We start from the raw sequence: 26,883 nt of genomic DNA, 5'->3' as shown, positions 1-26,883 counted from the left end.
TAGCCTTTAGACTACTTCCCCCACTCACACACACCCCACTCACACACAATATTCCAGCAACATGACAGCGGTCTGTAAATAATCGAATCTGGCCAGACAATCCAATGATAGACATCATGAGAATCGGGTTGGTATACAATGCATCAACCAAGTCAGCGATTCACGGGTTTCAACTGGGCAGTGGTCTAAACTTGTTGCGTGCATACTCACCGCAGACGAGGAATATTTCTCCGGCGGAATGGAAGTAGTAAATTTTCCTTGGGAGAGGGGTGGTGCATACGCCACATATAGACAGCATTGACGCCACGAAGCCAAACGTCGCAGCAAATATCATCAGCCCCACCACAGCATTCTGCCAGTCTGAAACACAAGAGTCAGTGAGTGAGTGAGTGGATCAGGTTAAACGCCGCTTTGAACGGTATTCGAGTTATATCGCGGCGTGTCAGCTTAATGTGGGAGGACAGCCCGAAGTGATGCAGGTCTCAGACGTTTCCCACTTTGGTGAAACCCACGAGCACGGGTATGGTGCTGACAAACCTGGAAACAATATCAGGGTGCCGTTACACAAAGCGATCTTAGCGCTTAGACGCTTTAACATAGACTTACGACTGTCTTAGCGCTGACATCTATTTGTGGAACGGAGCCCAGGAATCTGGGTTTCGAAAATAAGATCAAATATTCCTGGCGCGTCTAAGGGACGTAACTCTGCACAGCGAATCACGGCGCCTTAGACGACTGGGCCACCCATGATTTCGAAACATGATCTTGTATCCAACCACGGCATACAAGTAACAACATGACAGACATCGGCTTCAAGATCTATCGTAACGCCTATAGTCCAGGGCCCACTGGCACAAAACGATCTTAGCGTTAAGACAATCGTAAGCCTATGTTCATGTATCGGAGATAAGATCATCTTAGCGCTAAAATCGCTTTGTGCAAGTGGGCCCAGGTACCATACGAGTCGGTCAGTGTATATGATGAGTGAGTGAGTTTGGTTTTACGCCCCTTTTAGCAATATTCCAGCAATATCACGGCGGGAGACACCAGAAATGGGCTTCAGACATTGTACCCATGTGGGGAATTGAACCTGGGTCTTCGGTGTGACGAGCGAACGCTTTAACCACCTGGCTACTCGGCCGCCGCCGCTGACATAATGATGTTAGAGAGTTTCACATGACGCCATCTGCTTGTCACGCCATAACTGACCTAATTTAAATTTTAGTTGCCATACCGAAAGCTATGGTTGTCGTAAGGCAGATCTTGTATAGTCACACAAACATAGTTCACGGAAAAAAGTCACGTGTCATTGGCGTTGCGCAAGTGATTTTACGAGCTGAACGTTCGTGTACCCCTAGATCTTCTGTCTGATGGAATGCACGACCATCCCCTCGTAAAATCCCTTACAATCCGTCAGTGACATGTAACTCATATTCTCGAATAATGTTATGTCGAATGTTTCAATCGACGTTTTAACACGCTTTGAACATTTCTATCTTCGCAACCGTGATTCGTTGGTCGCGGGTTCGAATCCCAAATTCAGCCGGGATATGATCCTCGGTCTGTCGGCACCATATCCTTCTCGTGAGTTCCAGCAAATGTGACAACTGTCAGCCATTTTAGGGCTTCCTTTCACGAGGATCATATTTAGCATGAATCTTGAATTCTGAACCACAGCCACAGGAAGGCGGGGGTTTGACAGCAATACTGACCACACACATTGTCCCCGTTATATCACTGACTACCCACGGTACCGTCTATATGAAAACATTGAGGTACCATAGACACGTTATAAAGGGTCAGGGGAGACGAGTGGTTACACCTCATGTCATTACCGCCGAGATGTTTCTGAAGACATCTGCAGTGATATTGTTCGAGGATCAAAGTTTTACATAAATGACAGTGACCTCACATGTAGATGCTGACACACTGCGTCATTTGATGACGTTCACAACTGAAGGTAGAAAGAGTGTCTGAATAAACAATTCTATTAATAGACCATCGCTGACCTGTATTTTCAACAACAACAAAAAATGTTTCTTTATCGCCATCTGAGAAAATACATCACTGAAATTTTTTCAAAATCAATATCATAATTTCAACATGAAGTGAAACTTTATATATGTAGTGGCAACATTTTACATAAAACATTCAAAAGCTAACATGCCCTTTACACGACATCAGAAATGCATTGAAATCCGTTTATACGCAGGTGACGAATTTCAACCGTTTCTTCAAACACAAAATTTGCAATAAACAAGAAAAATGAATTAATAAAAGCCGCAATATATTCGGCTATCACGCGTCTGTTACCAGACTAAAAAAGCCTTCAATTACGGTAATCCCGCTTGCTCGTCAGATGTTCCTGGGAAAGCGAATATTGATTTGTGTCGGCAGAGAGGGAGGCGAGCGAGCACGGGCGCCATCCATCGCTGGCGCATCATCATTGGCAACCCAGGACTGAGGCCGCTCCATCGCAGAGTCATCTGCCTGTCTCAATAACTGTTAAGGGCCTATTTGATTAGCTGCATGGATTTCCGTGGCGGGTGCTCCCAAACGGGCTTATTTGATTACACGCATGGGTTTGGAATGGTTCGGTTGATTTGGCAGGCGTAGTTTAAATGTATCACTCATTAAAGGAAGAGGGGGGAGCTTCATTAATGATTCAGTAAAGGCTGCGTGATTTGTGGCACGATGGTGCACTGGGTGCACGCGTGCAAACTGGGATAAACAGGGAGTGTTGTATTGACATACACCTTCCTTTATGGGGTTTGACCATCGCGCTCAATATTATTGCACTTATATGGCGACGTTATGTTTTTCATGGCTGCTTGTACTTGTAATGCCGATTTTATAGTGCTAGCCCACTGAGATACCATGCCGAAGTTTAACATGAATACCCCACTCAGACACAGTATACTGACTCCGAGCTGACCAGTCCTTGTTTTAGCCTCAGGCATGGAAACAACAAGTACCATCTTTGAAGTCTTTTGGTTTGACGCCGCAAGGGTATGGAACAACCAGGGACTTGGTGAAGAACACAAGGCAGAAAGCTTGTTTGGTGGTATGGGCTCCCTAGGGAGAATGCACCTTACGTCTTCACCTCCTATCATGTAAGGGGCGATCGGGTAGCCTAGTGGTTAAAGCGTTCGCTCGTCACGCCGAAGACCCGGTTCGATTCCCGACATGGGTGCAATGTGTGAAGCCCATTTCTGGTGTCCCCCGCCGTGATATTTCTGGAATATTGCTAAAAGCGGCGTAAAACCATACTCACTCACTCACTCCTATCATGTACAAAAAGTACAGACAAACCACAAGAAGCAATTTTACATACTATATTGATTCGACAGGGCAAATTCAAAGGAAAAGCTTCCCATCATGCCACAAGTACTACATTGATAGGGTCGTGGCTAAAAGTTGAAACAAAAATATCTTGTTTTGATAAAGTTAAATAATAGTGATCATTACTTTGTACTCAGTCAGCAGTATTCCAATATTATCTGAAAATAACAAAATTATTATCTAACAAACCGTCGGGGTAGGACGAATCGCAATCAGTTGCCTTTTACAACAGACAAGGGGCGTTTGGGGCGTTGGGGGCGTTGGGGGCGTTGGGGATTTTTTCACATAATCACCAAGATGTTTTTGTCAGTTTGTTTGTTTGTTGTTTAACATCAAAATCAGCCACATGACGGCGTTGTGTAAATAATCGAGTCTGGGCCAGAGAATCCAGTGAATGACATCATGAGCACCGATCTACGCAATTGGCCATTGTTCAGAGTGGTTAAAGGTCTTCATTGTCGACTGTAGGGATGGAGCACGGGCGACCAAGTGTTTCAATGTCAATCTATAAAATCCATTATTCCGACATGTTTGGGGTTTTCCATTTAGACCTCATGCCGTGAGAGAACAAACACGCCCACGAAAACTGTTTTAAAACACAACACAACCACATACGCAAAGATCTGTGATCAGATTTTGTTTGTTTGGTTTGTTTTTTTGGTTTAACGACGCTCTCATCATTATTCCAGGTATATGATGGCGGTTTGTATATATTTAAGTCTGGACCAGATAATCCAGTGATTGACATCATAAGCATCGATCCATGCAATTGGGATATGATGATATCAACAAAGTCAGCGAGCCTGACCACCCGATCCCGTTAGTCGCCTCTTTCAAGAAGCTAACATTAATTTGCCACAATCTCTAGTTGTCAGTTGGACTTCCCAACTCAACCTGGATGGGGTACAATTTCACACCAACCCAGACAGGCCCGGACTGACACCCTATATATCTGTCTGTGATCTCTTTACATATATCACCATAAGCACGGGTTGCACCTACAATGTAGCATTGCCCCTACTACTTGCTGTTAGCAAAGGCACTGTCACCTACAACATCCGCTAAACATGGCACCTACTACTTGTTGTAAGCAAAGATGCTGTCACCAACAATGTACACTAAACATGGCCCCTACTACTTGTTGTAAGCAAAGATACTGTCACATACAACGTACACTAAACATGGCACCTACTACTTGTTGTAAGCACAGATACTGTCACCTACAACGTACACTAAACATGGCACCTACTACTTGTTGTAAGCAAAGATACTGTCACCAATAACGTACACTAACGTGGCCCCTACTACTTGTTGTAAGCAAAGATACTGTCACCTACAACGTACACTAAACATGGCACCTACTACTTGTTGTAAGCAAAGATACTGTCACCTACAACGTACACTAAACATGGCCTCTACTACTTGTTGTGAGCAAAGATACTGTCACCTAGAACGTACACTAAACATGGCACCTACTACTTGTTGTAAGCAAAGATACTGTCACCTACAACGTACACTAAACATGGCACCTACTACTTGTTGTAAGCAAAGATACTGTCACCTACAACGTACACTAAACATGGCACCTACTACTTGTTGTAAGCAAAGATACTGTCACATACAACGTACACTAAACATGGCACCTACTACTTGTTGTAAGCAAAGATACTGTCACCTACAACGTACACTAAACATGGCACCTACTACTTGTTGTAAGCAAAGATACTGTCACCTACAACGTACACTAAACATGGCACCTACTACTTGTTGTAAGCAAAGATACTGTCGCCTACAACGTACACTAAACATGGCCTCTACTACTTGTTGTAAGCAAAGATACTGTCACCTAAAACGTACACTAAACATGGTACCTACAACTTGTTGTAAGCAAAGATACTATCACCTAAAACGTACACTAAACATGGTACCTACAACTTATTGTAAGCAAAGATACTGTCATCTACAACGTATACTAAACATGGCACCTACTACTTGTTGTAAGCAAAGATGTTACATACAACGTCCGCTAAACATGGCCTCTACTACTTGTTGTGAGCAAACATACTGTCACCTACAACGTACACTAAACATGGCCCCTACTACTTGCTGTAAGCAAAGATACTGTCACATACAACGTCCGCTAAACATGGCACCTACTACTTGTTGTAAGCAAAGATACTGTCACCAACAACGTACACTAAACATGGCCCCTACTACTTGTTGTAAGCAAAGATACTGTCACCTACAACGTCCGCTAAACATGGCTCATGGACCTTTCACTGGAGGCACTGTTGGTGAGGTGAGGTAAGGTGACTTGAAATCGGGTTTAACGTCGCGTTCAAGTTTATTGCAGTCGGCAAAGCTGGCAACACATCAGATCGGGTTTACACATAACACCTTCCTTTAATGACGAGAAAATGATTGATTTCAACAAAGGAACGCGATATACTCCACGACTAGCTGGATCTATCCGTCTATGGTCTCGCATCGATTGTCTATGTACATGTAGACATGTAGTGGATCGACCTTCTCCATTCCGATAACACATGCCATAAACATATTGATCTCTGTTTATGGCAGCGGCACATGGCTGTCCCACATTGTGTTGCATAACATCGACACATTACATATCACAATGTCTCTATTGTACATAGGATTGAAACGTTTGCATTAAACAATTTGTTCAAAGGGATCTTTTCTTTTACATTCTCGTGCGTCATTGAATATGAAACTCCAGTACTGCAGGCAATGGCTGTGACCTTGACTATGAACAAACAAGGGAGAGATGGCGAAAACTGACCTGTTAAAGGATCTGTCGACACAAAAAATACAAAATATATAATAGATGGATAAAAAATATAACGGTCCATGTTTCTCACATTTTAAGGCTTGAACCGATCGATATATGCTTCAAGGATTTATCTAGGCTTTTAAACTAAGTGTTTGTTTGTTGTTTAATGCCGCACTCATCAATGTTTCAGCTACATGACGGCGGTCTGTAAACAAATGAGCCGGTCCAGACAATCCAATGATTGACATCATGAGCATCGATCTACGCAATTGGGATACGATGACATGCATCAACCAAGTCAGTGAGCCTGACCACCCGATCCCGTTAGTCGCCTTTTACGACAAGCATGGGTTGCTATTCTACCCCTGGTCTTCATGGGTCTTTTAACTAAGTGCCCTTGGTGGGCAAATTGGGGGGAAAAATTCTTATTTTCTCAATTTTGAGGTATTTTAACATTGCAACAATGTACAAATAAGCATCAGTACTCTTCCTGTGAATTGACCATGTTATAAGCGTCATCAGTTAACCCCACAAAGCACGAGGAATACCGATATTAACCATCCTCCTGAGGGAAGGGAGTTAACTGACTACAAAAGTCCAGTATCCAAGTGAAAACTGGATTTTTACAGTCAGGTCACTCCCTTGCCTCGGGAAGATGGATATTAACATAAACTAGAAAAAATAAAATCCATTTTGAGACTCTTCACTGACATCTGCTCCAGAGTAGGGACCGAATATCTGCATCTGAGCAGGTCTAGACAATCCCGTACTACTCAACATTTGCTGAGGACCATACCTATGACTGAAGATGACTATTTCAGTCCTTAGCAAATGTTGAGTCGTATAAACAGGTGATTACCCCTCCGCTTCTCGTTCCTTTCTTACCACCAAACATATCTATTCAAATTACATCTTTTATCATTAATTCTAACTCATACCCAAACACAGATCTATTAGACATTATACCGGATTCTATCATGTAGGAAGGCAATGATTAAAAACTGTAGTGTCTGCCTTGCCCGAAATTATTTTCATAAGTGAACAAACTAGGAAAGCAGGGTTAAAACTAAACTGTAAGTTTGACTAGACTCGGTAAGGAAAATGCCCTTCTAATGCTAAAACAAAAGGGAAATTTGGAAATTTGAACTAGCTCGAGGGAATTTTTACAAGCCAAGGGCAAGTGGGTTTGTGTTATTTTCTAATCCTGGCAAGAGTCCGCCCGTTGATTTTAACGTCGATTTGAACGGTATAGTTTGTAGGAAACACCGAAGTTATGTACGGATCCTGGCACGACAAAGGGACGCAACTCTGCATGGTCAATTGCGACACTTTAAGCAAATTGCCCGTGTCCCGTACCTCTAAACAATTGATATTATCCCTTCATTTCAGCTTACAGAAGCAGACTCAGAGTGCTCTGAAGGGGCGCATAATACCATCTCCAGAGAATAACAATACCAATATTTGTTTTGTTTTAATTCCCACACACATTCTAAAACTAAAATGTCAAAAATACGATAACACAACCAAAATGGAAGCGGATATGGTCAGTACTGAAGATGACGGAATTCCTGGAAGAGGATGAGCAGGTTCTGCCTGTTTCCTGAACCCGTAGTGAGTAAAGGTCAAGGTCACCACATAATTGACCCCGGAAAGGTCAAGAAAAGTTCAGTGTGTGAGTGAGTATGGTTTTACGACGCTTTTAGCAATATTCCAGCAATATCACGGCGGGGGACACCAGGAATTGGCTTCACACATTGTACCCATGTCGGGAATCGAACCCTGGTCTTCGGCGTGACAAGCGAACGCTTTAACCACTAGGCTACCCGACCGCCCCATAGAGAGAAGGGCATACAGAAAAGTTCAGGAAATTGTTAGTGCGTGATAAAAAGAGCTCATTTCATCGCTTGTCAGTTCGTCTCCAGCCACGTGAACAACTTGTTAACAATCAATACATATCGTGTACATATATGCAAGAAGGATATTCACAGTGTACAACATCGAGTGGTTGGGTGGTTGTGATAAGGGGTTGTTATCACGTCAAGTGTTTTGTTTATAACTGTCCTTCTTAACATTACTACAAATTTCATTAAGGCTTTGTCGAATGTGTTTGGAACCAAAAATAATTAGACTAACAGTAGGTGTTCAGTACCAATGGTCGTAATTCAAAAGTCAGTCTTAGGAATCAGACAAATGAATCAGACTTGTCATTGTAAGGTACATTATGCATTACATCCTGTTTGTTGTTTTACGCCGCACTCTGCAATATTCCAGCTATATGACGACGGTCTGTAAATAATCGAGTCTGGACCAGACGAATCCAGTGATTGACATCATGAGCATCGATCCACGCAATTGGGATACGATGACATGCATCAACTAAGTCAGCGAGCCTGACTACACGATCCCGTTAGTAGCTTCTTATGGCAAGCATAGTCGCCTTTTATGGCAACATGTGCATCTAAAGCAATGTTTAAATATTACGGTCAGTGCGTCTGTATGACATGCTCTTTACTCAGTTAGACACGGCCTATGCTCAGTTTAACATGGTCTATGCTCAGTTAATACTGCCTATTCTTCAATACGACATGCTCTTTGCTCAGACACGATCTATGCTCAGCCTAACATGCTCTTGCCTAAGTAAGACACGGCATATGTGTCGGTATGACATGCTGTTTGCTTAGGTAGTCACGGTATATGCTCAGTTTAACATGGTCTATGCTCAGTATGACACGGTCTATTCGTCAATACGACATGCTTTCCTCAGTCACGATCTATGCTCAGCTTAACATGGTCTATGCTAAGTATGACACGGTCTATTCGTCAATATGACATGCTTTTCTCAGACACGATCTATGCTCAGCTTAACATGCTCTTGCCTAAGTAAGACACGGCATATGTGTCGGTATGACATGCTGTTTGCTTAGGTAGTCACGGTATATGCTCAGTTTAACATGGTCTATGCTCAGTATGACACGGTCTATTCGTCAATACGACATGCTTTTCTCAGACACGATCTATGCTCAGCTTAACATGCTCTTGCCTAAGTAAGACACGGCATATGTGTCGGTATGACATGCTGTTTGCTTAGGTTGTCACGGTATATGCTCAGTTTAACATGGCCTATGCTCAGTATGACACGGTCTATTCGTCAATACGACATGCTTTCCTCAGTCACGATCTATGCTCAGCTTAACATGGTCTATGCTAAGTATGACACGGTCTATTCGTCAATACGACATGCTTTTCTCAGACACGATCTATGCTCAGCTTAACATGCTCTTGCCTAAGTAAGACACGGCATATGTGTCGGTATGACATGCTGTTTGCTTAGGTAGTCACGGTATATGCTCAGTTTAACATGGTCTATGCTCAGTATGACACGGTCTATTCGTCAATACGACATGCTCTTTGCTCAGACACGGCCTATGCTCAGCTTAACATGCTCTTGCCTCAGTGGGCACTGGCTATGTGTCGGTATGACATGCTGTTTGCTTAGGTAGTCACGGTATATGCTCAGTTTAACATGGTCTATGCTCAGCATGACACTGACTATGCTCAGCTTAACATGGTCTCTGCTCGGGCATGCGCACGTGTATCTATAGCATACACATAGACAACAAGGCACAACATTGATAGAAGCATTTTATCCTACGAGGTCTCTTCTCTGGACATTTGGCCACGGCCTCCGGATCGGAGAGGTTTTGGTAACAGTTAGCCCAGATCCCCTCGCTGAAGCCTGTAACAGAAACAGTGCATTATTAATCAGCAAATAGGCTACTAATTATACACGATACAGTAATTAGCTATAAATGTCAGTCGTGCATCACAGTTTGGGCAAAATATATGTTATGTCCTTTGGATCTGGATTGAATAAATGTCAAGGTACGATACCTCGACCAATTTAGGCTAAATCTAGAACACGCATTGTCATCACATTCTTTTTTGTGTGTGTTTTGTTTGTTTGTTGTTTAACTCCTCACTCAGCAATATTCCAGCTATATGACGGTGGTCTGAGAATAATCGAGTGTGGACCAGACAATCCAGTGATTGACATCATGGGCATCGATCCACGCAATTGGGATACGATGACATGCATCAAACCAAGTCAGCGAGCCTGACCACCCGATCCCGTTAGTCGCCTCTTACTGACTAGCACATTCTAATTTTTGTTTGTTGTTTAACGCCGCACTCAGCAATATTCAAGTTATTTGACAGCGGTCTGTAAATAGTCGCCTCTTACGACAATCATATTCTAGTCAACATTGTAATGGTCCATAGATAGGATGGTGAGTCGCTTCAGCCATAGAGAAATTTGGAGTCTGTTGGATAGTGAGTGAGTGAGTATGGTTTTACGCCGCTTTTAGCAGTATTCCAGCAATATCACGGCGGGGGACACCAGAAATGGGCTTCACACATTGTACCCATGTCGGGAATCGAACCCGGGTCTTCGGCGTGACGGGCGAACGCTTTAACCACTAGGCTACCCGACCGCCCCTCTGTGGGATATGTTTCTGTCAAATGATATAATTCTTGTGAGGAAGTCTACACAGCATTCAAAAGACAATTATAACGAAATGACGTAATGACATTATTGTTTTGTTTTTCAAAACTGAAACTGAAAACTTATCGCTTCTGATTGAGGAAAACATAGAGCGATGATGAAAATATGTCAATGAATTGAATCCACCCGTGCAAGTAAAGAAAGCCACGCTCTTCAATTGACGTCATTGAAGTTGTTTCCAGACCAAGTTTTAATCCAGTACTCGCCATCAATATGTAATACCACGACCCTCTTATCTCCGCAGTCGAGTAAGGAAACCTTTACATAATTGAGCCGAGCGGTGTAGTTCCTGACAACACGTTTGCTTGTTGGTCTCAGAGCCCTGCACTGATTTCCAGCCGCATCACTTCACGTGTGCCGGTCTGGTAATTGGATAACAGCTGATTAGGGTTGATGCTGTTTTGGCAGTGTATGGACACCCAAATGTAATTACATTCTCCGCAGACAAGCTTTGGGAGCGCGTTGAAATCAGTTTTCGTGCTGTAAATACCTGAAACATCGTTGCCATTTATTGATAGTTTGGCCTTTTTGTGACGTTTTCCCCGAATAAACGAATGGCTGCATGAGGTTTTATGACCTTTGCGAAGCTATTTAGCGATATCACACATAACTCATACATATGACACACGCCTCACCCGTCTTGTACTTTTTTAACCAGCATCACACGCCCCTCATCAGTATCACACAAACCTTAGCTGTATCAAACATCCATCAGCCATATCAATTATCCATCAGCCATATCAAACATCCATCAGCCATATCAATCATCCATCAGCCATATCAAACATCCATCAGCCATATCAATCATCCATCAGCCATGTCAAACATCCATCAGCCATATCAATTATCCATCAGCCATATAAAACATCCATCAGCCATGTCAAACATCCATCAGCCATGTCAAACATCCATCAGCCATATCAATCATCCATCAGCCATATCAATCATCCATCAGCCATGTCAAACATCCATCAGCCATATCAATCATCAATCAGCCATATCAATCATCCATCAGCCATGTCAAACATCCATCAACCATATTAAACATCCATCAGCCTTATCAAATATCCATCAGCCATATCACAAAACCCTCAGCCATACCACACAACCCTCAGCCATATCACACAACCCTCAGTCATATCACACAACCCTCAGCCATATCACACAACCCTCATCAATATCACACATCCCTCAGCCATACCACACATCCCTCAGCTATATCAGACAACCCTCAGCCATATCACACATCCCTTAGCCATATCACAAATCCTCATCAATATCACACAACCCTCAGCCACATCACACAACCCTCAGCCATATCACACACCCCTCAGCTATATCACACAACCCTCAGCCATACCACACAACCCTCAGCCACATCACACAACCCTCAGCCATATCACACACCCCTCAGCCACATCACACAACCCTCAGCCATATCACACATCCCTCAGCTATATCACACACTACTCAGCCATATCACACAACCCTCAGCTATATCACACACCACTAAGCCATATCACACAACCCTCAGCCATATCACACATCCCTCAGATATATCACACACCACTCAGCCATACCAAACAACCCTCAGCCACATCACACAACCCTCAGCCATATCACACACCCCTCAGCCACATCACACAACCCTCAGCCATATCACACATCCCTCAGCTATATCACACACCCCTCAGCCACATCACACAACCCTCAGCTATATCACACACCCCTCAGCCATATCACAGATCCCTCAGCTATATCACACACCACTCAGCTATATCACACACCACTCAGCCATATCACACAACCCTCAGCCATATCACACAACCCTCAGCTATATCACACACCCCTCAGCCATATCACACTTCCGTCAGCCATATCACACATCCCTCAGCCATATCACACATCCTCATCAATATCACACAACCCTCAGCCATATCACACAACCCTCATCCATATCACACATCCCTCAGCCATATCACATATCCTCATCAATATCACAAAACCCTCAGCCATATCACACACCCCTCATCAATATCACACAACCCTCAGCCATATCACACGACCCTCAGTCACATCACACAACCCTCAGCCATATCACACATCCCTCAGCTATATCACACACCCCTCAGCCACATCACACACCCCTCAGCAATATCACACACCCCTCAGCCATATCACACATCCCTCAGCTATATCTCACACCACTCAGCCACATCACACAACCCTCAGCCATATCACACAACCCTCAGGTATATCACACACCCCTCAGACATATCACACATCCCTCAGCTATATCACACACCCCTCAGCTATATCACACAACCCTCAGCCATATCACACACCCCTCAGCTATATCACACATCCCTCAGCTTCATCACACATCCGTCAGCTATATCACACACCCCTCAGCCATATCACATAACCCTCAGCCACATCACACACCCCTCAGCTATATCACACATCCCTCAGCTATATCACACACCCCTCAGCCATATCACATAACCCTCAGTCACATCACACACCCCTCAGCTATATCACACATCCCTCAGCCATATCACACACCCCTCAGCTATATCACACATCCCTCAGCTACATCACACATCCCTCAGCTACATCACACATCCCTCAGCTATATCACACATGCCTCAGCTATATCACACACCCCTCAGCTATATCACACATCCCTCAGCTATATCACACATCCCTCAGCTATATCACACATCCCTCAGCTATATCACACATCTCTCAGCTATATCACACAACCCTCAGCCATATCACATAACCCTCATGCACATCACACACTCCTCAGCTATATCACATAACCCTCAGCCATATCACACAAACCTCATCCATATCACACAAACCTCAGCCATATCACACACACTCCTCAGCTTTATCACACATCCTCATCCATATCATACATCCCTCAGTCATACCACACACCCCTCAGTGAGTGAGTGAGTTAGTATGGTTTTACGCCGCTTTTAGCAATATTCCAGCAATATCACGGCGGGGGACACCAGAAATGGGCTTCACACATTGTACCCATGTCGGGAATCGAACCCGGGTCTTCGGCGTGACGAGCGAACGCTTTTCCCACTAGGCTACCCGACCGCCCCACACACCCCTCAGCCATATCACACACCTCTCAGCCATATCACACACCCCTCAGCCATATTTCACATCCCTCAGCCATATCACACAACCCTCAGCAATATCACACATCCCTCATCCATATCACACAACCCTCATCCATATCACACACCCCTCAGCCATATCACACACCCATCGGTCGTATCACACACCCCTCAGCCATATCACACAACCCTCAGCCATATCACACAACCCTCAGCCATTTCACAAAACCCTCAGCCATATCACACAACCCTCAGCCATATCACACAACCCTCAGCCATATCACACACCCCTCAGCCATATCACACAACCTCAGCCATATCACACATTCTCAACTATATCACACACCCCTTAGCCATATCATACACCCCTTAGCCATATCACACATCCCTCAGCTATATCACACACCCCTCAGCCACATCACACAACCCTCAGCTATATCACACACCCCTCAGCCATATCACAGATCCCTCAGCTATATCACACACCACTCAGCTATATCACACACCACTCAGCCATATCACACAACCCTCAGCCATATCACACAACCCTCAGCTATATCACACACCCCTCAGCCATATCACACTTCCGTCAGCCATATCACACATCCCTCAGCCATATCACACATCCTCATCAATATCACACAACCCTCAGCCATATCACACAACCCTCATCCATATCACACATCCCTCAGCCATATCACATATCCTCATCAATATCACAAAACCCTCAGCCATATCACACACCCCTCATCAATATCACACAACCCTCAGCCATATCACACGACCCTCAGTCACATCACACAACCCTCAGCCATATCACACATCCCTCAGCTATATCACACACCCCTCAGCCACATCACACACCCCTCAGCAATATCACACACCCCTCAGCCATATCACACATCCCTCAGCTATATCTCACACCACTCAGCCACATCACACAACCCTCAGCCATATCACACAACCCTCAGGTATATCACACACCCCTCAGACATATCACACATCCCTCAGCTATATCACACACCCCTCAGCTATATCACACAACCCTCAGCCATATCACACACCCCTCAGCTATATCACACATCCCTCAGCTTCATCACACATCCGTCAGCTATATCACACACCCCTCAGCCATATCACATAACCCTCAGCCACATCACACACCCCTCAGCTATATCACACATCCCTCAGCTATATCACACACCCCTCAGCCATATCACATAACCCTCAGTCACATCACACACCCCTCAGCTATATCACACATCCCTCAGCCATATCACACACCCCTCAGCTATATCACACATCCCTCAGCTACATCACACATCCCTCAGCTACATCACACATCCCTCAGCTATATCACACATGCCTCAGCTATATCACACACCCCTCAGCTATATCACACATCCCTCAGCTATATCACACATCCCTCAGCTATATCACACATCCCTCAGCTATATCACACATCTCTCAGCTATATCACACAACCCTCAGCCATATCACATAACCCTCATGCACATCACACACTCCTCAGCTATATCACATAACCCTCAGCCATATCACACAAACCTCATCCATATCACACAAACCTCAGCCATATCACACACACTCCTCAGCTTTATCACACATCCTCATCCATATCATACATCCCTCAGTCATACCACACACCCCTCAGTGAGTGAGTGAGTTAGTATGGTTTTACGCCGCTTTTAGCAATATTCCAGCAATATCACGGCGGGGGACACCAGAAATGGGCTTCACACATTGTACCCATGTCGGGAATCGAACCCGGGTCTTCGGCGTGACGAGCGAACGCTTTTCCCACTAGGCTACCCGACCGCCCCACACACCCCTCAGCCATATCACACACCTCTCAGCCATATCACACACCCCTCAGCCATATTTCACATCCCTCAGCCATATCACACAACCCTCAGCAATATCACACATCCCTCATCCATATCACACACCCCTCAGCCATATCACACACCCATCGGTCGTATCACACACCCCTCAGCCATATCACACAACCCTCAGCCATATCACACAACCCTCAGCCATTTCACAAAACCCTCAGCCATATCACACAACCCTCAGCCATATCACACAACCCTCAGCCATATCACACACCCCTCAGCCATATCACACAACCTCAGCCATATCACACATTCTCAACTATATCACACACCCCTTAGCCATATCATACACCCCTTAGCCATATCACACAACCCTCAGCCATATCACGCTCCTGATACGGGGTTCTCAGCATCCCTCATGGCATGAACATTGGAAGACAATGGGGGACATCAACACCAGTTGATTCCACATAATGACACCCGAGCCGAGAGGAATTTTCAGCAGCTGTACACTTCGCGGAAAGCAACAGTCAGGACTTCATAAAGCTGGGCAGGGAAGGCCGATCTTGTCACGAAACGTCTAACGCCACGACACGAATCATATGAAATGTTGTCTGAAGCCGAAATATCGATTCCAACGCGCTTCCAACGTCCATCTAGATTCCCGAGTGCACAACGCATCAACTGTTAGACTTGCGTCTCAGTGTTTTCGCCAAACAGATAAAATACGTTCTCTATGGTTTTCTCATTAATCCGACAATCATCGAGTCTCTTCGCGACCAGCCCAACTCTTGAAGAAAACATGCATGTAATTGGCTTATTACGTGAATCGATTCATGAAATTCGGCCTGGCGCGCCTCCGATTCTGCCATAATGGCTTGTAATGATGTAATTTAGATGTATGAACACGGGATGGCGACATTCGCCGGAGATGTATTACAGTCTATATAACCTGCGAGATTTATGACAGTCAGCCTTCCTCTTCCTCAAGGCAGGACGCATCATATTAAAGTATTATGCCCGATCTGGGCTAAGCCTTCTTCCAACCCACCCTTGAACGAGGATTAACATTGGAAAATCTGATCGAGTCTCAAATGGCTGTTGTGCGACATTATTCGCACATAAATCAATCAATCGCCGGGTTACCATGGCGACACGGCAGCGCCGGTTTGCTCTGTTTTAGTAAGGTCAAGGTCGAACTGGATAACAATCCCTGGAAGCTGAGTGGGGATGTTTCAAATTCAATGCGAGATTATTTATTCTGTTGCGGTATTACAGAACTATTTCCCATATTGATGTAATACAAGGTCCGTCATCGCTCTTATCAATAACATCGGAATCTGTTACGCGTCCACGATAAGGGCCAAACGTTCTTCACTGGGAGCCCCGATCGTGCGTTTTTTACCAAATAGTAAACGCACAAACACTGATAGTGTTTCGGAATCTACAACACGGTGCCCTCGCCTAAGGGTTGTGACGTCACGGTTTGCAAAACACATTTAGTTAGGAATTATTGCAATGTATTCTGAAGACCATGTGACCACGAGCCAGATCTCCAATGACAGTATCATATGATGATTAATAATCAACGGCAACACATGATCCCCAAATCGTTTTTAAGCTTAATCTTACAATTATATAATCTAAATTGTTAATTTCAAAATCAATTTGTACGATTGATATTTTTAGGAACACATTGGTGTGCGTGGTATCACCATTGGTAACCGTATGGAGCTCGGACGTGTTAAGGTTACGGGTCCCTGAGCGGTAGGTTAATGAGAAGGTCCTGTGGGGGTTTTAGTCAACGGTGTTTCGGTCCGCGTTGGGCTGAGAGCCGTGCCCAAGTCAGATTTAGCTAGGCCGTACAACACTGATACTATGTTGAGTTCACGAGGTATTGATCCAAGATGTGTCTGTCGGTTCATTATTATAATAGATTCACGGCAACAAATACATCATTAGTGTTCCGTCAATACCTGGTAACGATCCCCCCGACCTTACTTAACGCCAAGGGGGTAAAATAAAACCGGCTTTGGTTTACGTGTGCACGATTTGATGATAAAGGAGGCCTCCCGTATAGGCTCGCGGACCGATTGTTATGACAAAACAAAGGCTTTCCCCTCCATCACACTTTCAGTGTTATCCAAAGACAGATTTTCAGCCAAACGATTTTTTTCGAAATATTACATCACAATAAAACTGCAATTTTAGTTTGCACTAAAATAATTAAGGAATAATTGTTCAAATAGACTTACCTTTACCCGCAATCCAGTGAGAGCTGAGGATCGCCGCAAGAATGAAAGCCATGGCGGACACTGTAGCAAATACCCCGAACAGACGGAAAGGTCTCCAAAGCTTTGCTTCTCTCAAATAGTACTCCTCCCCAAATTTTCGAAGGTCCGCACTGTTTTGGCGAGTCTTGAATTTAAGGAAATTTTTCATGTTCAACTGAAACTGTTAGAGGCAACACTGACACATGCTATTCTGCGACACTGGTGTTCGTGATGCGAGTGGACAACAGAAAGGTCAGACCGTGGCTGTCATAGTGTTCCGATTCCACCTGTGGACGATTGAGGTGCTTCTCCTCAACTACCTCGCGACCCTGAACACAAGTCCCCCTGCTCTGATACCCGCTCACGCCACGGCTGTTAACTGATGTCGCTGCGGAGCCTGGCTGTAGCATCCCAATCTCTGGCAATTCGTTTGAATCCGGTGCTTGAATGAGGCAGCATTGATTGCCTGCTTGTCACACAGTAGCCGAGTCGCGTTGGGTTGCAACTTCTCTGGGTAGGCTTGGCGTCAATTATTTACGTGGATATTATCAGAGGTGCCCACGGGAAACAAGACATTTCTGAGCCGAGGTCAATGTGTGTCTGCTTCGGATTGTATCTAAGCATCTAATGAATAGAAACCACGCTCGCTCTGCATAGAATTAGATAATGGCGCATGTACGCATACCAATAAGACCACAATAGATACGACATTCGTCAGAAGAGTAACGTTATTGATCATTTAGTCTGTGTATTAATAAAGACGCCACCATGGTAGACACACTGGCTATGTGGATTGTTGCAAAACTTCCGGATTTTGATATCATGCTTTCGTCCATAGACCGTCTACAGAGAGAATCGATTTTACTTTGAGAAATGTATACTGTTCATTTTCTTGTAATGAAAGCGCAAAAAATAAATGTTGTTCTGTGAATTGAATAAGGATGTACACTACATCATCGTACCCAGTTTTCGTGTACAAGACGAACAGGGAACCCTTCTTGGTCAATGAAGGGAATGATTCTCGAAGTTCTAAAGATGATTTATCTGATTAATACAAAATCTATAACCTTACAATACCAACTCGCTATTTGCTCGAGCGTTAAATCAATTCCGCCTTCAACGAACAATCCTGAATTTCACGATCAATATTAAACCTTCCATTGATGTTGCACGATTTCTTCAACGTCTACTGCTTCGGCTTTGATATATTAGCAGTGAATTAGTGATTTGATGGGGTATCACCTTATCGCCAATGGTATGTCACGAGGGCCTGCTGCCTGCTGTCGAATCTGGAGCCATTAGAGGCAGGGCAAACTGTAAAACCAGCAGAGGTGGGGCAAATAATGTGGGGCCATCGGAGGTGCGGCAAATAATGTGGGGCCATCAGAGGTGGGGCAAACAGTGTAAAACCAGCAGAGGTGGGGCAAATAATGTGGGGCCATCAGAGGTGGGGCAAACAGTGTAAAACCAGCAGAGGTTGGGCAAATAATGTGGAGCCATCAGAGATGGGGCAAACAGTGTAAAACCAGCAGAGGTTGGGCAAATAATGTGGAGCCATCAGAGATGGGGCAAACAGTGTAAAACCAGCAGAGGTTGGGCAAATAATGTGGAGCCATCAGAGATGGGGCAAACAGTGTAAAACCAGCAGAGATGGGGCAAATAATGTGGGGCCATCAGAGGTGGGGCAAACAGTGTAAAACCAGCAGAGGTGGGGAAAATAATGTGGAGCCATCAGAGATGGGGCAAACAGTATGGAGCCATCAGAGATGGGACAAACAGTGTGGAGCCGGCAGAGTTGGGGCAAATAATGTGGAGCCATCAGAGGTGGGGCAAACAGTATGAAGCCGGCAGAGGTGGGTCAAATAGTATGGGACCATTAGAAGTATGACAAACAGTATGGAGCCATCAGAGGTGGGACAAATAATGTGGAGCGTTCAGGTGGGTCCAACAGTATGGAGCCATCAGAGATGGGGCAAACAGTGTGGAGCCATCAGACGTGGGGCAAACAGTATTGAGCCGGCAGAGTCGAGTCAAATGGTATGGGACCATTAGAGGTGGGACAAACAGTGTGGAGACATCTGAGGTGGGGGAAAACAGTGTGGTGCCATCAGAGGCGGGGCAAACTGTAGGAAGCCATCAGAGGAGGGACAAACAGAGTGGTGCCATCAGAGGAGAGACAAACAGTGTGGTGCCATCAGAGGCGGGGCAAACTGTAGGAAGCCATCAGAGGAGGGTCAAACAGTGTGGTGCCATCAGAGGAGGGTCAAACAGCGCGGGGCCATCTGAGGTGGGGGCAAACAGTGTGGTGCCATCAGAGGAGAGTCAAACAGTGTGGGGCCATCAGATGAGAGACAAACAGTGTGGGGCCATCAGAGGAGGGTCAAACAGTATGGGGCCATCAGAGGAGGGTCAAACAGTGTGGGGCCATCAGAGGAGAGACAAACAGTGTGGGGCCATCAGAGGAGAGACAAACAGTGTGGGGCCATCAGAGGAGGGTCAAACAGTGTGGGGCCATCAGAGGAGGGTCAAACAGTGTGGGGCCATCAGATGAGAGACAAACAGTGTGGGGCCATCAGAGGAGGGTCAAACAGTGTGGGGCCATCAGAGGAGGGTCAAACAGTGTGGGGCCATCAGATGAGAGACAAACAGTGTGGGGCCATCAGAGGAGGGTCAAACAGTATGGGGCCATCAGAGGAGGGTCAAACAGTGTGGGGCCATCAGAGGTGGGTCAAACAGTGTGGGGCCATCAGAGGTAGGTAATATGTTAACTAAGCCAAATCACCAGGCAGAAGTCATACAGCAAAATACCGTTTTCAGTCAGCAGCCATAACGGACACCGAATCACCATATTATTCTATTCTTCAACAAGTAAGTGAGTGTGGTGTGGGTTAACACAATCAGTCACGATGTTTCATTAGGGCACAGGTATTTTATAGTACTTCATGAGGTGTGAAATATCATTTTCGCGGACAGACTGACGACATCCATGGGTTGCCGGGGATATATATACTACACAAAACAATTTAAAGAACACCCACAATTAGGATGTGTTGCAGTAGCCGCCAGTTATGCCAGATTAACTACAGTCTTCTGAACGAATCGGGTGTTCTTTAACCTCTTTTGAGCTGTATATTATATTACCAAGTGGAAAATAAACACTGATTCCTCGCGATATTGCAGAAACTTGGAAATATTTGGAAGGGCCAGTTGGGAAATATCAACTCAATGTGCATGAATAAATGCATGAATAAATGCATGAGATAGCGGGCTTGTGTTTGGGGATGTGCTTGGTTTCATGACGATGACTGATAATGTCAGCATCACTGATGAGTTGTTTTTGTCCGTGTCAGAGGGATCAGGAGTTGGCCGCATGGCAAGCGTCACTCGCTGTCAGTGTACAATGATACACGGCCAGCCAAGTCACTTAACCTGACTGCCAGATCTTCTGATGGCAACAGTGGACGCCAATCCCATTGACACTACAATCTACCATGACAGTGAGGATGGTTTTACGCCCCTTTTTACAATATTCCAGCAATGTCACGGCGCACTGAAACCTAGCCTACCTAGAATACACATGGCTGGACACTCATAGGGCACTGAAACCTACTCTACCCAGAATACACATGGCTTGACACTCATGGGGCACTGAAACCTACTCTACCCAGAATACACATGGCTAGACACTCATAGGGCACTGAAACCTACTCTACCCAGAATACACATGGCTAGACACTCATTGGGCACTGAAACCTACTCTACCCAGAATACATATGGCTAGACACTCATAGGGCACTGAAACCTTCTCTACCCAGAATGCACATGGCTAGACACTCATGGGGCACTGAAACCTACTCTGCCCAGAATACACATGGATAGACACTCATAGGGCACTGAAACCTTCTCTACCCAGAACACACAAGGCTAGACACTCATGGGGCACTGAAACCTACTCTACCCATAACACACTAGGCTAGACACTCATGGGGCACTGAAACCTACTCTACCCAGAATACACATGGCTAGACACTCATGGGGCACTGAAACCTACTCTACCCAGAATACACATGGCTAGACATTCATGGGGCACTGAAACCTACTCTACCCAGAATACACATGGATAGACACTCATGGGGCACTGAAACCTACTCTACCCAGAATACACATGGCTAGACACTCATGGGGCACTGAAACCTTCTCTACCCAGAATACACATGGCTAGACACTCATGGGGCACTGAAACCTACTCTACCCAGAATACACATGGATAGACACTCATAGGGCACTGAAACCTACTCTACCCAGAATACACATGGATAGACACTCATAGGGCACTGAAACCTACTCTACCCAGAATACACATGGCTAGACACTCATTGGGCACTGAAACCTACTCTACCCAGAATACACATGGCTAGACACTCATGGGGCACTGAAACCTAATCTACCCAGAATACACATGGCTAGAGTGAGTGAGTGAGTGTGGTTTTACGCCGCTTTAAGCAATATTCCAGCAATATCACGGCGGGGGACACCAGAAATGGGCTTCACACATTGTATCCATGTCGGGAATCGAACCCGGGTCTTCGGCGTGACGAGCGAACGCTTTAACCACTAGGCTACCCGACCGCCCCTCACATGGCTAGACACTAGTGGGGCACTGAAACCTTCTCTACCCAGAATACACATGGATAGACACTCATGGGGCACTGAAACCTACTCTACCCAGAATACACATGGATAGACACTCATAGGGCACTGAAACCTACTCTACCCAGAATACACATGGCTAGACACTCATTGGGCACTGAAACCTACTCTACCCAGAATACACATGGATAGACACTCATAGGGCACTGAAACCTACTCTACCCAGAATACACATGGATAGACACTCATAGGGCACTGAAACCTACTCTACCCAGAATACACATGGATAGACACTCATAGGGCACTGAAACCTACTCTACCCAGAATACACATGGATAGACACTCATTGGGCACTGAAACCTACTCTACCCAGAATACACATGGATAGACACTCATAGGGCACTGAAACCTACTCTACCCAGAATACACATGGATAGACACTCATTTGGCACTGAAACCTACTCTACCCAGAATACACATGGATAGACACTCATAGGGCACTGAAACCTACTCTACCCAGAATACACATGGATAGACACTCATTGGGCACTGAAACCTACTCTACCCAGAATACACATGGATAGACACTCATAGGGCACTGAAACCTACTCTACCCAGAATACACATGGCTAGACACGCATAGAGCACTGAAACCTACTCTACCCAGAATACACAAGGCTAGACACTCATGGGGCACTGAAACCTACTCTACCCAGAATACACATGGATAGACACTCATTGGGCACTGAAACCTACTCTACACATAACACACAAGACTAGACACTCATGGGGCACTGAAACCTACTCTACCCAGAATACACATGGCTAGACACTCATTGGGCACTGAAACCAACTCTACCCAGAATACACATGGCTAGACACTCATGGGGCACTGAAACCTAATCTACCCAGAATACACATGGCTAGAGTGAGTGAGTGAGTGTGGTTTTACGCCGCTTTTAGCAATATTCCAGCAATATCACGGCGGGGGACACCAGAAATGGGCTTCACACATAGTATCCATGTCGGGAATCGAACCCGGGTCTTCGGCGTGACGAGCGAACGCTTTAACCACTAGGCTACCCGACCGCCCCTCACATGGCTAGACACTAGTGGGGCACTGAAACCTTCTCTACCCAGAATACACATGGATAGACACTCATGGGGCACTGAAACCTACTCTACCCAGAATACACATGGATAGACACTTATAGGGCACTGAAACCTACTCTACCCAGAATACACATGGCTAGACACTCATTGGGCACTGAAACCTACTCTACCCAGAATACACATGGATAGACACTCATAGGGCACTGAAACCTACTCTACCCAGAATACACATGGATAGACACTCATTGGGCACTGAAACCTACTCTACCCAGAATACACATGGATAGACACTCATAGGGCACTGAAACCTACTCTACCCAGAATACACATGGATAGACACTCATAGGGCACTGAAACCTACTCTACCCAGAATACACAAGGCTAGACACGCATAGGGCACTGAAACCTACTCTACCCAGAATACACATGGCTAGACACTCATGGGGCACTGAAACCTACTCTACCCAGAATACACATGGCTAGACACTCATTTGGCACTGAAACCTACTCTACCCAGAAAACACAAGGCTAGACACTCATGGGGCACTGAAACCTACTCTACCCAGAAAACACATGGCTAGACACTCATAGGGCGCTGAAATCTACTCTACCCAGAATACACATGGATAGACACTCATAGGGCACTGAAACCTACTCTACCCAGAATACACATGGCTCGACACTCATGGGGCACTGAAACCTACTCTACCCAGAATACACATGGCTAGAAACCCATTGGGCACTGAAACTTGTATTCCCAACAGGTTGTATTGATCAGACATCACCTCTTGTGAACTTGATGCACGACGTTGACCTCCGTGACACAGATAGTATTGATTTTCTATTATCACGACAGTTAAATAACCAATCACAGCACATAAACCCTCCCATTGGCAAGTCAGCATCGTCCTAGCTTGTTGAACGCCGAATATGCAGGGTAAGCACGCAAAGACAAACAGATATAACAACTAGCTACGACCATTCCTAAAATGTATGACTACAAGCAACTTGAAGATATAAATATCTGGGTTAGAATAGGTCTTCATCAACCCATGCATGTTGCAGGTAGCGATAAACGGGATCGGGTGGTCAGGATCGCTGACTTGGTTCATGCATGTCATCGTATCCCAATTGTGTGGATCAATGTTCATAATATCAATCACTGGATTGTCTTATAGATAGAATATTGCTGAGTGTGCGTTAAACAACAAACAAACAAAGATATTAACGTGGTATCAATGAATTTTACCCATATTTTAGTCGAAAAAAACCATTCGGATCAACGAATCATTATTGCTGGTAAAGGCGTTAATATTTCTTTACAACGAAACTTGGTTTGTCCGGCGGACGGTTCTGTTGGAGCGCCTTCATGTCACCGATTTTACGCTTTATAAAGCTCGTTATTCCGGACACATACAAATCAATGGGAACGTTACGGTCTGGATAAACGGTGCTTCACTGAAGACGGTTGTTGTCGCGAGAGTGGAATGGATTTACGTGAATATTTTATGTCTGTTTCAGGTACTTCAGTCGGCCGAGATCCGTTAACGTTACATTTAACGGCGCAGAGAATGTTTACTCGCCCGGAACAGTGAGTGAGTATGGTTTTACGCCGCTACTTTTCCAGCAATATCAAGCCAGGGGAGACACCAAAATTGGGCTTCACACATTGTACCCATGTGAGGAATCGAACCCGGGTCTTCGGCGTGACGAGCGAAAGCTTTACCCACTGGATGCCAGCGGGGTATTTATATCCCTCCTCTTCAACCCTCACTTTGAAGTCGAATAAAATTCAACAAACATCACGCACACAAACATACTTAACAGTTTTGAATTTTGTGGGAAATTCCGTGTTCCTGATCTCATCCACTGCCATTTTAGGCATAGCAACATTACTGAAAATGACCGCTGAAAATTAGGTACATCGTACATGTCGCCATTATTTACACATTTCTAAATAACCATTCACGGCGTTATTTACAACATTTTTAAAAATCTACATTTCGGATATTTATTCGGAGAAATGATTTTCACAAATAGCATATTAGTGATCACGTGTATCTGTCTTTTATTAAATAACCGGGGCGGTCGGGTAGCCCTGTGGTTAAAGCGTTCGCTCGTCACGCCGAAGACCTGGGTTCGATTCCCGACATGGGTACAATGTGTGAAGCCCATTTCTGGTGTCCCCCGCCGTGATTTTGCTGGAATATTGCTAAAAGCGGCGTAAAACCATACTCACTCACTCACACACTATTAAATCAACAATGAACATTCCAAAACGTTTCCGATAACCCTAGAATCGTTCAGGATGTTTTGGTAAATACGCAAATACAAGCGCCTCTACTTTACAGATCTTAGGAAAATGTGCGTCAGAATAAAAACTCGGCATCCAGAGGGTTAACCATCAGGCTACCCCAACGCCCTAAACTCATCAAGACATCAAGATATCAAGGCAGTTGTTCCTCTATTATCGGAACGACGTCACAACAAACGTCATCTTCAATTATGACGTCACTTAGATATTGGCCTCTTCTCAAACAATGAAAACAATGAAACACATCATAATAATAATCAGTAATAATCAGTTAAATTAATGTTCCCTATTATCCTACCCTCAGGGTAATATTGAAACAAACTCACCTCTTCCGCTCGTTGCATTGCATATAAAATCTGGTGATGTTGCATTGGAGGAATGTGTGCAGTTCACCCATAATCCTTCGTATATTGACAAATTCAAGACACTGTGCGCTGAAAGGAACAAGAGTATTTATCACAAAATGTCCACAAATGCTGTCATATTGTAATACATATATTACAAGTGATTCCATCTCAATTTGATTGGCTCACCCAAAACAATCAATTAGGCCACGCCCATTAATGGACTGCAATTTCCTGATTGGTTAATGGAGTGGGCGGGGCTTGTGTCACAATATTACACTGAACGAGGTCACCGATTTCGTACTGCTGTCTACAGGTTGTTGTTTTGTACAGAATAAATAAGCAGTCAGCGATTTTATCATTATTGACTTATTTATTTAAAGAACTAACTTCAATAGCCTCCTTTTTTTAGTGGAGTTATAAACGATAAAACTGGTGTGCACAGTTTGCTAACATCCGCAACGCTACGCGGATTCACACAGTGTCCACATTAGTTTTTATC

The 26,883-nt window shown here is 44.9% G+C and overlaps 1 protein-coding gene across 4 annotated transcripts in view; it reads right to left on the bottom strand.

Moving 5' to 3' along the window:
* LOC124116371 overlaps positions 1-26,883 on the bottom strand; it is a 173,231-nt gene that overhangs the window by 7,060 nt on the left and 139,288 nt on the right. For all 4 annotated transcript variants that reach the window (XR_007218571.1, XM_046477682.2, XM_046477681.2 and 1 more), the window contains exons 3-4: positions 26,364-26,471; positions 211-360 (exon numbers count right to left, since the gene is read on the bottom strand). Coding sequence is in view for 3 of the 4 variants with exons in the window: in XM_046477682.2 (XP_046333638.1) it covers positions 211-360; positions 26,364-26,471 (258 nt within the window). In the remaining variant the exon portion in view is untranslated. The remainder of the gene's footprint in view (positions 1-210; positions 361-26,363; positions 26,472-26,883) is intronic.

Source organism: Haliotis rufescens, unplaced genomic scaffold, assembly GCF_023055435.1.
Source record: "Haliotis rufescens isolate VD_foot unplaced genomic scaffold, xgHalRufe1.0.p SCAF_55, whole genome shotgun sequence".
In the NCBI taxonomy this organism is placed as follows: domain Eukaryota; kingdom Metazoa; phylum Mollusca; class Gastropoda; order Lepetellida; family Haliotidae; genus Haliotis; species Haliotis rufescens.
This window is presented reverse-complemented; position numbering and strand designations above follow the sequence as displayed.